Raw genomic sequence first — 15,260 nt, 5'->3', positions numbered from 1 at the left:
TTTTCTTAAGTTAAAATGGGCTTATAATAGACAGATCTCCATTTTCAAAATAAAAATATAAAAGACATGTACCTTTCTCTCTTCTACAAAATTAGGCTCTATTTTGTCACTTAAATATAGTAAAGATTGTGAATATGTAGACGTCTAATACACATTTATACATTACAAGCTTATATCTATTTATTAGACATTTAATCTTCTTCAGCTATTTTACCTCATTTTATGTCCAGACTATGGAGTTTATTGGATATTAAGCCAATTCAAATGAATATCAAAACTGTGAATTATAAAACAAAATGAAAATAATATAAATCCACAGTCATACATGAAAATAATAAGGAGTCTTTTATTTCTTACTGATTCTGTACCTTTTAATACAACATTAGAAAATAGAAACAAATTTTAAGTTGCAATGTAATGGAAGCAAAGGCTTCAGAGTAACAGTTTCCCCTTGTGGTGACAGATTAAAATTGCAACCTATCAAAACAGAACCTTTCCACAAAAAACATTGAATATACCGTAGTTGAATTCTTTTATTCTAGAATATTTTATTTTCCCTGGAAATTTTCTTCAGTGACTTTTGTAATAAGAATTACTGATATGGTTAACCTTTGTGTTATTTGTTGATATTTTCTCCTAAGAAGACACATGTACAGTCAAATATGAAAAACAGCAAAACGTACTGAAACCAAGGAGTACATTTTTATAGTAAAAGCAAAATGGAAAAATTACATATGAAAAGTTTAAAACAGTAAATGTTACCAGTCCAAATCCAAAGCCTTCATGGTGAAATTTGAGGTCAGGTGAGAAAGTTTAACTTTGAAATTTGAAACTTAAAATATAAGTTTAAAATATAATTTTTCAAATGGCAGCTTTTCTGAACTCAAATGTTGCTGACTTTCAAATTATACATAGCTGCTTTTCTGGCTTCCCATAGCAGCTGTTTTTCCTTTTATTAAAGAAAACATTTTTGCAAGTAAGTATGGATAGAAATTTTTTTTTCTGCTCTCACTGCTTTTTACAAGACCTTTAGTACCATCTCTTCTATTAAAACTAAAAACGATTACATACATGGGGCAAAACAAATCAATTATGTTTTAAAAGATAAAGTAAAGTCTAAGCAGGTCAGTTTGAGAGAACAAACTGATAAAAAATGTTTTTATATATTTTCTGTTCTTTCCTAAAATAATTAGTAAATAATTTGAGTTTAAAAATACAAATGTCTTAAACATGTGAAGGCACAGCTATGCTATAAAAGAACATACTGATAAAGATCTTAAATAGTCTATTTAAGAAATCCTACATCCAAAAACATTATGGCTGCATGATTTTAAGCATAACTCAGTAATGATATAACAAATAATTCCATTGAAAAAGCTTACCTCAGTCAAAAGTAAAATAATGTTATCATAATTTAACAGCAGAAAATTAAAAAACGGATTTTAATGGGCTTGTGATAATATGAGCACCCCACAATAAATACTCTCAACACATAGAGGCCACCAAAGAAACAAAAGAATGTGAAATTATGTCATCAAAACGTATTGGTATGCATAACTGCTCAATCAAAGGTACATGTGTACAGTTTAAGAGAATGAAGGTTATATTAAACTATGTATGTCACTTACATCCCCTCTGAAATGCTTCATTACAGCCAGCTATCAGGAAACTACTTGTCCTGACTGAGTGACGCAGAATAAGCTCCTCACCACTGCTGAACCAGGACATATTAATGTCTTTGTTACTAAGGAGTTTTTGGTCTGATTGAAGACAATGGTGAGGGCCCAGAGAGGGTGACGTGATGCTTGAGATTTAGATGATGCATGTGGATGGCCCAGTTCCAAAAGTACACCTACAAAATGACTGCTAGAAAATAGACATTGCTGGCCTACATCAGTGCATACCAAAGTAGAAACCAGTGGAGGAGGGACCAGCAAGTCACCTCTGAATGCAGAAAACCCTCCAGTAAAAGCTGCCCACGGCTGCTAACGCTCTGCCTGATAAGGCAGCTGCTCAGTCCACTCCTACAGAGAGACACAAATTTACCAGAAACTCTTACTGTAGCTCTCATTCTTACCGTGTAAGAAAATTCCTTGGAAAAATCATCTTAAAATGTATCGAACTGATTTTCTAAATATGTGTTCAGATATCTGAGCAGTAAATTTTTTGTTTTTTATTTTAGTCTAATGTCTTCTTGTTCATCACTCATTAAAGTCTGCACTCAGAAAAACAAATAATTTAAATGCCATCAATATAATTTACCCATAAATTGTTTGTTTTGTGTGCATTACATTAATACAATTGATCTGACCTGATTAATTGTGGTCTGCAGTTAGTGGCACTGCTTGTACATTTGCTTAGGAAATTTAAAAAATGTATCTTTTATTACATTCACATCACCTCACACTAAAAATTTTTGAAAAATCTAATTTAAATTGACTGACAATAATTTTATACATTATATATGTTTTGAATGGGAGTCTGCAGTTCAAACACAACACACAACAGATTTTCTATTTTTTAGAAGGTATAAGAATGACATGAAGAAAAATTTAATTAAAGGTCACCTCAAAGTACACAAACTATCCACATTTTATACAAGCAATATCAGCACTGGCAAATTTAGACAAAAATTATATTTGAAACACAATTTGCCCAATGATCTTGGAAGTTTAACTTGACTATGGTGCCTGGAAACTGTTATTTAGCAATCTGTGATTTCCATGTTTCCCTGTGGTATATAAATATAATGTGACAAAGAAGATCTATATTTTTAGTCTCCATTCAATACAGGAGAAATCAGAGTGTAGAATGTGACTAAATTAGGTCAGATGTGGGTTTTTAATAGATTTCTACCTGCCAAAACCTGTCCAGAACAACAGTCAAAGCAATAAAATAATGTAAACAACAGGAACTGTACCAAACAAATTTGGACAAAGACCCACGTTTATGATACCACCATGCATATATAGTAGAGAATTATTGCACAGGGTTGTATCTTGGCGTAACAATGTATCCATAGCAACTATTTACTTTATGGCTTTGTAAAAAAGACATCTTTACCACAGTTGCCAACACTTGTAGAGTCCAAGAACACATACGGTAAACATGAGAACATAAAGAGTTTGCAGACCTGAGCACAATTAACTCAGCTGCTTTTCCCTTCAATCCTAGATTAAATATGATCTGAAGAACAGAAAATTATGTGGAAAACAGATTAATTTAATGAAGGAATATGTCAGAAAAAGAGCTAAAAGGATGGGGTTTGATTCAAAAGTTGGAAATCACATTTTATTTGATCAAAAAACAGTTTTTCTTTCTTTTATACCTGCTTTAAGTGCCACTTAACCTTTTAAATGGCAGTCCTTATGACATGAACAATGGTGGTTTCTGACATCTTTTAAATCTGCATTGTTATTGTTTCTATAAGAACCATTACAAAACTGTGCTGCAATTATAAAGCACTGATAAGGCAACATGAAAACCAGAACTGACGGAACATACTGCCCAGCATGTGTATAGACATAAGCTGCAGTGACTTAAAGGATACAACAATATGCCACAATTATACATGGTTTTTGCACTTTATTATCTTTACCTTCTGTCTCTCCCGTTGCACACACAGATTTCTTCTGCCAGCAGTATCTTATAAATCATCCATTTACACACGTTTAGTGGTGAGACTACGACTTTTACATTTGGCAGAATTTGCAATCTGGGAAACCCTTGCTAAACAAGTTCATAAGTAGGATGATATCCAAGCAAATATCACAAAAACCTATTTCTTACTGCAAATATTCTCATGCCTGCAGCATCTTTTGCATGTTTTGACATGGATAATAATGTGTTTCACATTAACTAGAGGTGATGATGATAGTGAGAAAGATGCAAAAGGTGTCAGCTATGAAAACAATGGCAGCTTAGAAAAGAAAGTGTCCAAAAACAGTTTCAATGTTTTTGATAGTAAAAACTAACTGAGAAGATAAACACTGATTATCAAAAATAGTACTCACGTTGTAGATTACATCTTACAAGTGTATTTGAGAAACAGAACAACCCAGAAATGATAAGCTACAGATACAGGTCTTTATAACAGATCAAAGCTCAAACACACCTGTTGAAATTATGTGTGAGATTGCGCATGAATAAACTTTAAAATGATCAGTGTTCATTTTATATTCTCTGTAATAACAACAAACAAACAAATTGATCTGATATGAAACAAAATCAATCTACCTGTTTAAACGTCTTCAGTTATGTGCATTAGTGCTGTTCTTGTGGATTGGTTCTCTCTAACACTATATCTGTTAATGTGTTGTGTTTATCGAGAAAGGCACTGAGTCTTCAGGTGAAAAGTTTTCTGGGATTTTAAAGAACTGAGAAAGTAATGATAGTGACAGATGTGGACTGCAATTAATGAAAAGATGTTTGTTCCCAGCATTAAATATTGCAGTGAATTTAGTGATTTTCATTTGATGGGGAAATTATCTTGTTGTAAATGATAAGTTACAGATATAGGCCGATGAATCCACAATCCACATTGTTAACTAATGTCATGTTTGTTTGTTTTTAATTAATAAATTGAAAAGTTAATTCAGTTTTGGAGAATAGGGCTGCACAGTTGGTAGCACTATTGCCTTGCAGCAAGAAGGCCCTGGGTTCGATTCCCGGTCCGGGGTCTTTCTGCATGGAGTTTGCATGTTCTCCCTGTGCATGGTGGGTTCTCTCTGGGTTCTCTGGCTTCCTCCCACAGTCCAAAAACATGACTGTTAGGTTAATTGGTCTTTCTAAATTCTCCCTAGGTGTGTGTGCATGGTTGTGTGTCCTGTCTGTCTCTGTGTTGCCCTGCGACAGACTGTCAACCTGTCCAGGGTGAACCCCGCCTCTCGCCCGGAACATTAGCTGAAGATAGACACCAGGACCTCCCGACCCCACTAGGGAGAGGGGTGTAAGAAAATGGCTGGATGGATGGATGAATTCAATTTTGCATTTTTAAATACAGACATTTCTTAGCAAAATTTTGTATTCACCAAATTGTACTTTAGTTTTACTAAAATAAACATATCTTTACCAGACCGTGTATTTAACGTGATGCAATCTGTAACTACAAGTATGATTGTAACAGCAGAGTAAAGATGCAAAATTTAAGAAGAGAACAGATTTATATTTACATCTCTGTACATGCAAATAAAATCTGTCTTAATCTACAATTGTTCAGATTAGGAAAAAGGCCATGATGTGTAGTGGAGGGAACTACTTTGCTAAATGAAACATTTAAAAAATTTGTTTAAACTTTGTCACTCTATCATTATTTCCAATACTCTTTAAGCTTCTCCAGCATTTATTGTTGATTTATAATGTCACAAGGCAAATATAACACAATGGGTTTCAGATTGTAGGTTCTATATGAACAGTTTTTAATGCTAAATCTTTGTGAGGCTTTGTTATTAATGGGTGTCACACAGAGCAAACTAATCACCTCAATATTGTCAAATAATAAAAGTGCTAAAATGTGGTGTAAATTGCTAAATACCTTCTACATGCACCATATTTCTGTTAAAACTGGCTTAAGCTGTTTGCTGATTTTCTACGACGCTGTGTTCCTTTAAGACTCTTGAACCAAATGAAATCTGTTCTCTGTGAAGAAATGAGCTACAGTGACCGCTCCACCACTGCCGTTCTGTTAATCCTGACAAACTGCAACGCTTAATGAATCTACGGCAGGCTGTCGCTTCCACACAGCTTCAACAAATCTCTCCTAAAGAGTTCATACACATTTTTTAAAATCTATTTTATTTTATTCGCTATTTTACTTTTCAAAATTCTAATCTATTCCAGAACTCTCTTCTTTTTCAGCCTATTTATAAAATAGCAAAGTTTATTATCAATTTATGGAAGACGTTTCTTCAGTTATGCTTGATGGACAGACATTTAGATAGATGGATCTGTGACTGAAAAACGAAAAATGCAGACGAATATAGACGAATGGATGGATATTTATACAACAATACAAAATTTAGGTCAAAACATGAGGAACAAAGTCTTAAATATGTTATTGCAGAGGACTACAACCAGGAGCATTAATCAGAAGAGGCCCCTGGTAACACAGGAGGAACTGCAGAGATCAATAACTTAAACTCAAGCTGTCAATAAGACAAAAATTATTTGTGAACTCTGCAAATAGAAGAGCAGCCATATGGGAGCCATTTTTTTAAAAGAAAATCAAAAGAATTACTGCTTACGTTTGCCACAAATGATGTTGGAAACACAACAAACATGATCAGAAAATATGGCTCTAGCCAGATCAGATTAAAATTTATGCAATTTAATCTCTGAATAATTTTTGGTTTATTCTTACTCCTGGAAGATTTAGATTTAAAGTTATCCTTAGTCTAAGAAATAAGTATGTTTTCTATAAAAAAAAAAAAAAAAAAAACACACACACACATTCTTAAAACACATTTTAAAAAATACAAAAGGATTTGTAGTAACAGTAGTATGAGCTTAGAAAAAAATTTCTCTCCACATTCATTAAACATGACATATTGAAAACAATTTATATCCTTCTTATCAAACTCAAGTTGGGACAAGAAACTTGTTAAATACATACCAGCAACACCAACAAGGCAGTTAAGTTTTAAATTACACCACAAAAAGACTCAACAACTTAGGCTCCATTTATAAACCGTACCTCTACATGGGAAATAATCTAAACATGGTCCACTTAGAGATTTGTATGACTAAAAGTGTAGATGCACATTTTTAAAACTTTCAAACTTTAAAACTGGAGGGTTAATTAAAAAAGAACCAATGCAAGCATAAATCACAGCAAAAGGCTTTAAGATATGAGGTTATATTAGTGAAAATATAAAGAGGTTGAGAAGTTTGAATATTTTTGCAATGTAAATTAAAATTTTCCTAGATTTTGACAAAATATAAGCATTTTTTTCACCCAAAATTGACCAGATTAATATACATTTTTTTAAATCCCTCATATAGATTATGTTGAAAGAGAAACAATTTTCTTCTAAAAGCTGGCAACATTTACTGTTTAACAAAGGGTGCTAAGCCACTCTGTCCAACTAACATTAAAATCATATGAACAAAAAATACTTGTGTTCACAGTTCATAAGCAATATTTAAGAGAAAGCTTATCTAATGTTTGCAGAATAGTCATAAAAAACAAGACATGAAAAATATGTTATTATGAATAACTAAATTGCTGCTAATTTGATGGTTAATCGTTTATTTAAAGGGTTAGTGTAATATGTTGTTGCATATAAAAATGCATAGCATCACTGTGAAATTTCAGGAAAAAGTCATTGCATCCCTTGTGTGTTACACAGTGAGGCCTCGGTTTCTCACACTGTCACTAATAAGGACAATGTAAGCACTGTCTTTCTAATATAAAGTGTTTCAAAATAATGTAAAACTCACTCAGGTGTTTCCATACAGGAATTCTAGCATTAAAAGTTATTGGAAGATGTGTGGTGTAAGAGGAAATATTTGAAAAAAAAAAGATTTGAAAAAGATATTTTGTTTTCTATCCTATCCATTCTGATTTCCATGAAATTGTTGCGATACCTGTGTTTCTTTTCTTTCACTACAACATTGTATGCCAACAGGTGTTTTTATTTCTGAATGAAATCACATCTATTTTACAAACTTATAAGAAAATTGAGATCATGTGTTAAGTGTCATCCATCTGTCAGACCATAGACAGAGCAAAAGTTCAAACTAATAAATGTACTATAATGTGATAGAAAAACTTTTTTTGCTTGCTAAGAAATGGGCTACAACAACAGTTTCCAATGTAAGTAAGTAACGTAAGTGGACCGTGTTTAGATTATCTCCCATGAAGAGGTAAGTTTTTAAATGGAGCCTAAGTTGTTGAGTCTGTTTGTGGAGTAATTTAAAACTTGCTTAACTGCCTTGTTGGTGTTGCTTGTGTGTAATTAATTTCCAGAAGACTTTTGGAATTACTTTTTACCATACTTTTTAGTTGCATCTCAAAAGTAAGACACAAATAGGTTACTTGTTCTTTTAGTCTTGGTCAGAGAGTACTTTACATGACCCTGTTTGCCTCGAGCAGAATGAACTTTTCATCCCGTTGAGCTACAATGCTCCAACTGTTCCTCCAAGTCTTTGTAAATAAAAATCACCATGGTTCCACTTTGACACAAAAAGTTTATCTGAAATTTATGTCTGCCAGGTTTTTGTCCACCTGACGGAACTGAATATGAATGAAGTATTGTTAGTAAATTTGTCTTCTTGATTTTTTTGATTGTGCTAAGATATGTAGAGTTGGTTCTGTGGTCGTAGAAAAATGCCTGACCAGTCGGGAATTTTATCACATGTAGATTTTTTGACGTTGAATAATTTGGAAAGTTGCCAGTGTTAGAGGTTTTTACCTTTAGCCGTAGAGCAGACCTCTTGATAAGAAGAACTGAACTTTATGGACTCAACAATGAACCATAAAAATCTTCTCGATTAGAAGATTTTTATGGGCACAACTTCATGGAATCAGATAAATAAGAGGCTTGCTCAGGTGACTCCCTCTTAAAGCACTGTTGTAAAAATGACTGTCACTGATGATGCGCCATCTTACATGGTGGTTTTACTAGCAAGAGCATAAATATCTCAAAGGAAGTCCTGATCCCCAGTATTTTTTTTTTCAAATTCACTTTGTTTTTCTGCCACACCAGGCCTCCTATCAGTCTTCGCTCACTTATGAACAGGACCTCAAGATACTCAGACTCCTGTTTTTCAACACCAAAATGTTATTTGGCTTTAAGTTCTGCATTAAAAATAATTATATCATATTTCTCCATCTGTATACAAAAGTCCTTTTAAAAAATAATGTTATTTAGTATGTTAACTGTATTCCACAAGTGTCTAAGGGATGCCACCAACAATGTGTAATTATGCTAATGGCTAGTGTAACACATCAGACATCTAGGTGACAATGTAAGCCCTTTCGTGTTCAAAGAAAATGCTAAATATTGAGACTGATGACAAACATTTGGTATTTTTATGACAAAACCAGAAATCATATCATGTATTTCCTCATACACACAGCTTTCCACATAACGTTACTGACCAGTCTGGAATTTTATCACATGTAGATTTTTTGATGTTGAATAATTTGGAAAGTTGCCAGTGTTAGAGGTTTTTAGCTTTAGCGGTAGAGCTAAAGCTCTTGAGTTCTAGAGTTCTTCTTATCCTCTTGATAAGAAGAACTGAACTTTATGGACTCAACAATGAACCATAAAAATCATTGTTGATTTTTATGGTTCATTAAAACCATTAAAATCTTTACTCAATCTTTACTCTTATTAAATCCCTATAATTTATTATTATTTTATTTTTAAAATAACTTTATTTAAATGTTGAGAACAACACTGTTACAAATGTTAATAAAAAGACGTTCCCCATTTTGACATGTTTTTCAGGAGTTGCTTTAAGTAGTTGTTCCTAAATCTTTGAAACGTGGGGGGACTGTAGTCTAAATTTAATAACAAAAGAGCTGCACCAACAACAGGATGTGACAGTCAAAAATTGTCACTGTGGGTGGAAATTATGTCAGTTTTCTTCCATGATTGACATAAACAGAATCTAAATGTGACCAAAGCATTTAGTTATTGTAAAATTCCTATTACTGCAAAACAAATTCTATTTCAAATTATTCTGCAACCTGGGTAAATACAGCAATACCTCAAGAACAAATTGTGGGTAATTTACACTTTAAGATATCTGTCAACAATTTAAATTTTCTCACACTTAAAAAGACAAAAAAGAACATAGAAAGGACATCAGTCATCCTACCTACACACACACACACACACACACACACACACACACACACACACACACAAAGAAAACATAACAAATGGGGTTCTCTACATATGAAATAAAACTGAAAAGAAAAATCAAATATGAGGTCAGAAACTGTCCTCAATTCTGAGAAACAACCAGCCGGCAAAATGAATTCAGCAATTAATTTTGCTGAATGAATTGCTAATCTAACATAATCCATATTAATTTAACATATGGTAGATTAATATTTGACTATAATGAACACCAAAAATATTCTGTATAATGATTAATGAAATCACAATAGGTTTGGTTTTCTCAAAATTGGCAGTTTTGTTTGTTTGCTTAGTTGGTTGGATGACTGGTTTGTCATTTCAGCTTTTATTTATTTATTTATTTATTTATTTATTTATTTATTTATTTATTTTGTGGTATGAACTTATTTCTTCCCTAGTAGTAGCTAAAAAAATTCCAATGGGATTGAATATCAGTAATAAGATTCTTTATACTAAACTAAATTATATTAAATTACCATCAGCAAATAATAACTGCAACTAATGTTTAGCCTGTGTTGAGATGGCAAAATGCTAGATGAAGTCTGGGAAACATAATTAATTTTTACCTAAATGTAGCTCTAACATCACAGTATTACAAAAAAACCCACAAACAACAAAGAAAACAATTGAAAAGGTCTCAGAATTCGCATAACAAAATGCAACAGTAGTTTCAGCATGTCATTGTTCTTCTAAGGTCTTCTAATGAGCCATCATTGGATCCAAGTGCATTAAACTAGGGACAGAACCAAAACATGCAGGATGCTGACCCTCGAGGACCGACTTTAGGCACCACTGGACTAGACAATAAATTTTCATAAGAATTATAAGAAAATATTGCTACCATAGCTGAAAAGGCTAAAGTTGCCTTCATCCTTGCAGATTCACTTGTGGTTTATAAGCTAAAATATATGTACAGCTGGAACTTGAAATTAATTATTTTACAGTGCTGAATAATTCTTTAGAACACGGTTTATGATTTGTATCTCATGCCAAAAACACAGAGCTAAAGATAAAACTTCTATCTTCCAATTTACAGCCAATCTAAAGGACTATTTCAAAAGTCTTTCTCAAGAAATCTGGGAGGCATTCAATCATCTCTCATTTAAAATCTAAATGGTTCAAATTTATAACAGATAATAAAGTTATCTAGTTCATTTGTGCTCTTTACTTTTTTATTTTTTTGCATTAAGGCCACCAGAAGTACATGGTGTTCTGCTTCAAAAATAACTGCATCCCTAAATCAAACCTGGTATGGATTATGCTACATTAATTACAACCTGTACAAAACATCAGCTTCAACTGGTTTTAACTCCACTTTAGTTAAGAAGATGTTCTCAAGCCAAACTTTTGTAGGACTTTCTGCTGAACCACACTGAGTAATCAAGCATAAAAGGTCAAATGCATGACCAAATTTCAAGTCTTCCAAATGTGTTTTTGAACCAGATGCTCCACATTCAAAGTTGTTTAACTTGAAAAATGTGTTAGTATTGTAGCATAACTTTAAAGAAGAATTAAAATTACTATTACTGCAACAGGTTTTGAATAACTTTCCAAAACATTACTGTATTTAGCAAACCCATCAACAACACTTGAAATGAACAGATTACATCTAAAGTAATTAATAAATCATAAATGTTTTGGAAATACTTAAAGCTAACAAATAACTGTCTTTCATCAATGCCCTTTGCAGCCAGCAGAAATGTATGTCATATTAACACGAGGCAGGTGGCCTATGTCTCTGTATTGGAGCAAATAGCTTCCTATTGAATCTCTTCACCTCTAAAACTTCACATGTAACTTATACCCACACATTCTGCCTTTTTGTGTATTTTAATAAAAACTTCTGAAAATTTTCTTGCAATAGTTAAAAAAAAGTATTTTAAAACCTACTTTAGAACTGTCCAGGGACCACCCATCCCTTTCACCCAAAAGCACTAGAGATAGGCTACAAAGAGAAGCAGCATGGATTGATGGATGAATACTATGTAAAATATAAAAACAAAAAAATAAGAAAAAAAAGAGACTGTACGGGCAGATTTTACGACATAAGAAAAAACAGTTATTAAAAGTACTCATATTGAAAGAAATATGCAATTGAGTATGACACAACAACTTATAAAATGTACATAAATGCTTGCTTATTTGTGCCTAAAATCAACAACATTTTATTTACAAGAATATGGAATAGCTGGGCAAATAATAGAAGGCTGTGATGGTTATAAAGTCCACAAATTAAGCTTTGTGAAATGCTTATCATTTGTCAGAATCCAATTTGCTGCATACACCAATAAATGCCAGTCTAAGATACAGCAGATTAAGAAGTCTTTAGCAAAATAAAACAGATATAGACCAGCTATGTCATCTCAAGGCAAAATCAAGTATTTCCTACTAGGTCATACCTCCAAAATTAGTGATTTAAAAAAATAAAATAAAATAAAAAACAATTGGTGCTACCCAGTAATCCCTATGAAAGAAATATAACTGAGGAAATTGATTAATTTACACTTTACATTTTTAAGTGGATCTGATGGTTTACAAACTTTGATTTTCAGTTTCTATGAGATAGAAATATGATTATATTATGCATAGTTTCCTTTAGCTGCTCTCCAAAAGGAGAAATACAAGAGAACATGCATTCAAGTAAGACAGACTAGCTGAGCATTAATCAGTCTGTCTGACATATTTTTCTGAAATATGTCAGGAAATTGCTACAAGCAAGCAAGCTACTCAGCTAAATTTGAAAATATATACATTAATAGCAATAATCCAAAAGTTTAAAACATATCTAACTGTGACATGCAAGGACCAAAGTTTATCTTGCCATAACATACAGTGAATATGATGGAGAATTAGATTTTTAAAAATTCCAAAACGCAGTTATTTAGTAGCTGAAACGTGTTGCACATCGGGGTCACCAAGTCTTAATAAAGCCAATTGATGCCACATATCTGTCAACCAGTTATTTGAGGGGGGGGAAGCCCTTTCTGTCCTACCATTACAAGCATAAATTGACTTTAACTTGAGCCATGTTCTTTGGATAGCAGAAGCAAAGATAAGCTTGAGCTTTTCTTCAGTAAATACTGAGATAAGCAAGTCTGGTGTAAAATAAATGATGAATTTCTGGAAAAACACCTCATGCCCACTGTTCAGTACAGTGGGGAAGCTATGATGCTGCGGGCCTGTTTCACTAGAGATCGTCTTATTGTTTCAAATAATTCTTGCTATTTGAAAGAGCTAAAAAAAAAAGTCTCTCAATTAGCAGGAAACTTTACATTACAATACATTCTGCTGTTTGCCAGAAAGCTCTAAAATGCCTCATCATAAGATCTTTCACAATACTTGTGGCCAAATTAACACAGAAATGCATCACCAGACACAAAATTAAATTTCCACCATGGTCGTCTCAGTCCCCAGGTCTAAATTGAACAGAAATCCACTAGCCTGATATGAAATATTATAGGAGACTGTTATTGTCTTAAAACAGTTGAATAAAGTGTTACATTAGAACATTGATTTAGCTTAAATCTGTTTTACATGGGCTGTAAAATAAATGTGTTTGCTGTTATATCAATAATAACTACATATTTAAATTAATTTGGAAAGTCATCCAGAGTCCATGAAATTTTCTCAAGTTTGATCTTTTCTTTTAGTTGTAGCACAGACAGGTCCATCAATAGCATCTTTAAGAAAATATTTCAAAACGATCTGTGAGGGAGATCTGTGAGGGAGGTAAATAATGCTTAAATCCGACACCCATATTGCTTTGCCAAACACTCTGGGAACACACTGAACATTTATCTTCACACTGTAGCCTGCCTGCTAAGTGCTGGCAGCACTCACTTAACAATAGTTCTCTTTTGTCTTGGAACGTATTCCTCTTCCATCACTTCTATACTTAACAACTCAGACATTACGCATCTCAATATGTTTGAGATGGATCCGGGCAGATATCCCTGTGGGGATCAATGTGTACTCACAGGTGACTTTATGGTTGGCTATTTTTAATGCCATATCTCAATTATAATCCAACTGGGACTGAGTGTGTTTTGATGAAACACACAGATTCTCGGTGCTGACTTCATGAACACCTCATTGCACTTAATAGTGTTTGTTTTAATCTCTTGAGACATCACCCAGAAACATTCTCACAGGTCCTTAATGCTGTGCGAACCGCGGTGCTCCATGGTGAGTTTCCCACTCACCTTATCGCACTTTATGGCATGCTTTTTAACGTCCTTGCCATCACCGGCTGCTTTAAATGGTCTCAAACAAAAAAAACGTCGAGGTATTATGGGTATTACGTAACGCAATTTACGGAATACCCCACGGGCCAATTAAGGGATAACGATATTTTGTAACAAAGTCAGTAATCTGCCAGCCTTGCATAACGCCGGGGTCTGGATGCGCCGTGATACAGCAGATGCGCAGGCTGGCGTGCTGGTAATGGATTGTAAACACGGGCAGCCTATAGGCCTCGGCTGCCTTGCTTCAGATATTATTCTGATGGAGGAGAGCCACCTTCTCTCCCCGCCACCTGCAGAATGCGCAAGTCTCTAACAGCCCACTGCAGCCCCGTGGCCTCTTGATTTACTGCACCACACAAAAACAGATAGCAAAGAGGGCTTTGGCAGCATTCTTTGCATATTAATGCAGTGACAGAACAATGCCATGTTGCCCCGCTGGAGAAAGAAAGAAGGGGGGGAAAAGCACATATAAATATGCAGAGTGGCCTAGAAAGAGCACGGTGACAGCCCTCGGTGTATTGATGGAGATGGAGGTACACTGGGGGGAAACGGCGCTTACCTCCAGCGTTCGGATCTCTTTTTGTGTCAAGTCGTTGGATGTGGCACATTTGGTCCGTAAACCCTCCAAACTGGAAATGCTTATGTCTATCATGTTTTGCACCAACTCGCACTGCTGCAAGGCTTTCTGCAAACTCAGATGCTGCTCCTCGCTTTTTGTCATCTCCTCGTTCATAGTTTAGCGGCCGATGGATGTTATTTTTTTCTCTCTCTCTTTTTGCACTTATAAAATAAGCAAAAAAGTAAAATAGGAGGAGGAAAAAAAGAAGAATTTAAAAAAGAAATGTGGAGGAGCCCATGGAGCAGAGCAACCTGCAGAACGCCATGAAACGAGATGCTGCAGGTTTTTATTTGAGCCGCGAGAGAGTCGACTCCATTGTAACAGTCCTCGTAGTTTCCTGCTGGATCATCAAGGTGTCTCTGGATGGATGCTTAGATCAAGCACGATGTGCAGACACCGACCGGGACTACTCGGCTGGACGCAGCATCCATCGGGTGCCCCCTTCCTTTCAAATGGTTGTTAGAGAGAAGAAGAAAAAAAGAAAAAAAAGAAGATGCTGTTCAGCGCATCATAAGCAGACGGATCGGG

General features: G+C 34.2%; 1 protein-coding gene across 3 annotated transcripts in view; it reads right to left on the bottom strand.

The window, feature by feature from the left end:
- The window catches only part of ksr2 (kinase suppressor of ras 2), a 109,091-nt gene extending 94,206 nt beyond the window's left edge, over positions 1–14,885 (bottom strand). For all 3 annotated transcript variants that reach the window (XM_005803835.2, XM_005803834.2, XM_005803836.2), the window contains exon 1: positions 14,673–14,885. In XM_005803835.2, coding sequence (XP_005803892.1) covers positions 14,673–14,846 — 174 coding nt within the window. In that variant the 5' untranslated portion in view covers positions 14,847–14,885. The remainder of the gene's footprint in view (positions 1–14,672) is intronic.
- Positions 14,886–15,260: the final 375 nt, after the last annotated feature.

This window comes from Xiphophorus maculatus, chromosome 12, assembly GCF_002775205.1.
Source record: "Xiphophorus maculatus strain JP 163 A chromosome 12, X_maculatus-5.0-male, whole genome shotgun sequence".
NCBI lineage: Eukaryota > Metazoa > Chordata > Actinopteri > Cyprinodontiformes > Poeciliidae > Xiphophorus > Xiphophorus maculatus.
The sequence above is the reverse complement of the archived record's forward strand: the minus strand, read 5'-3'. Positions and strand labels throughout refer to the sequence as shown.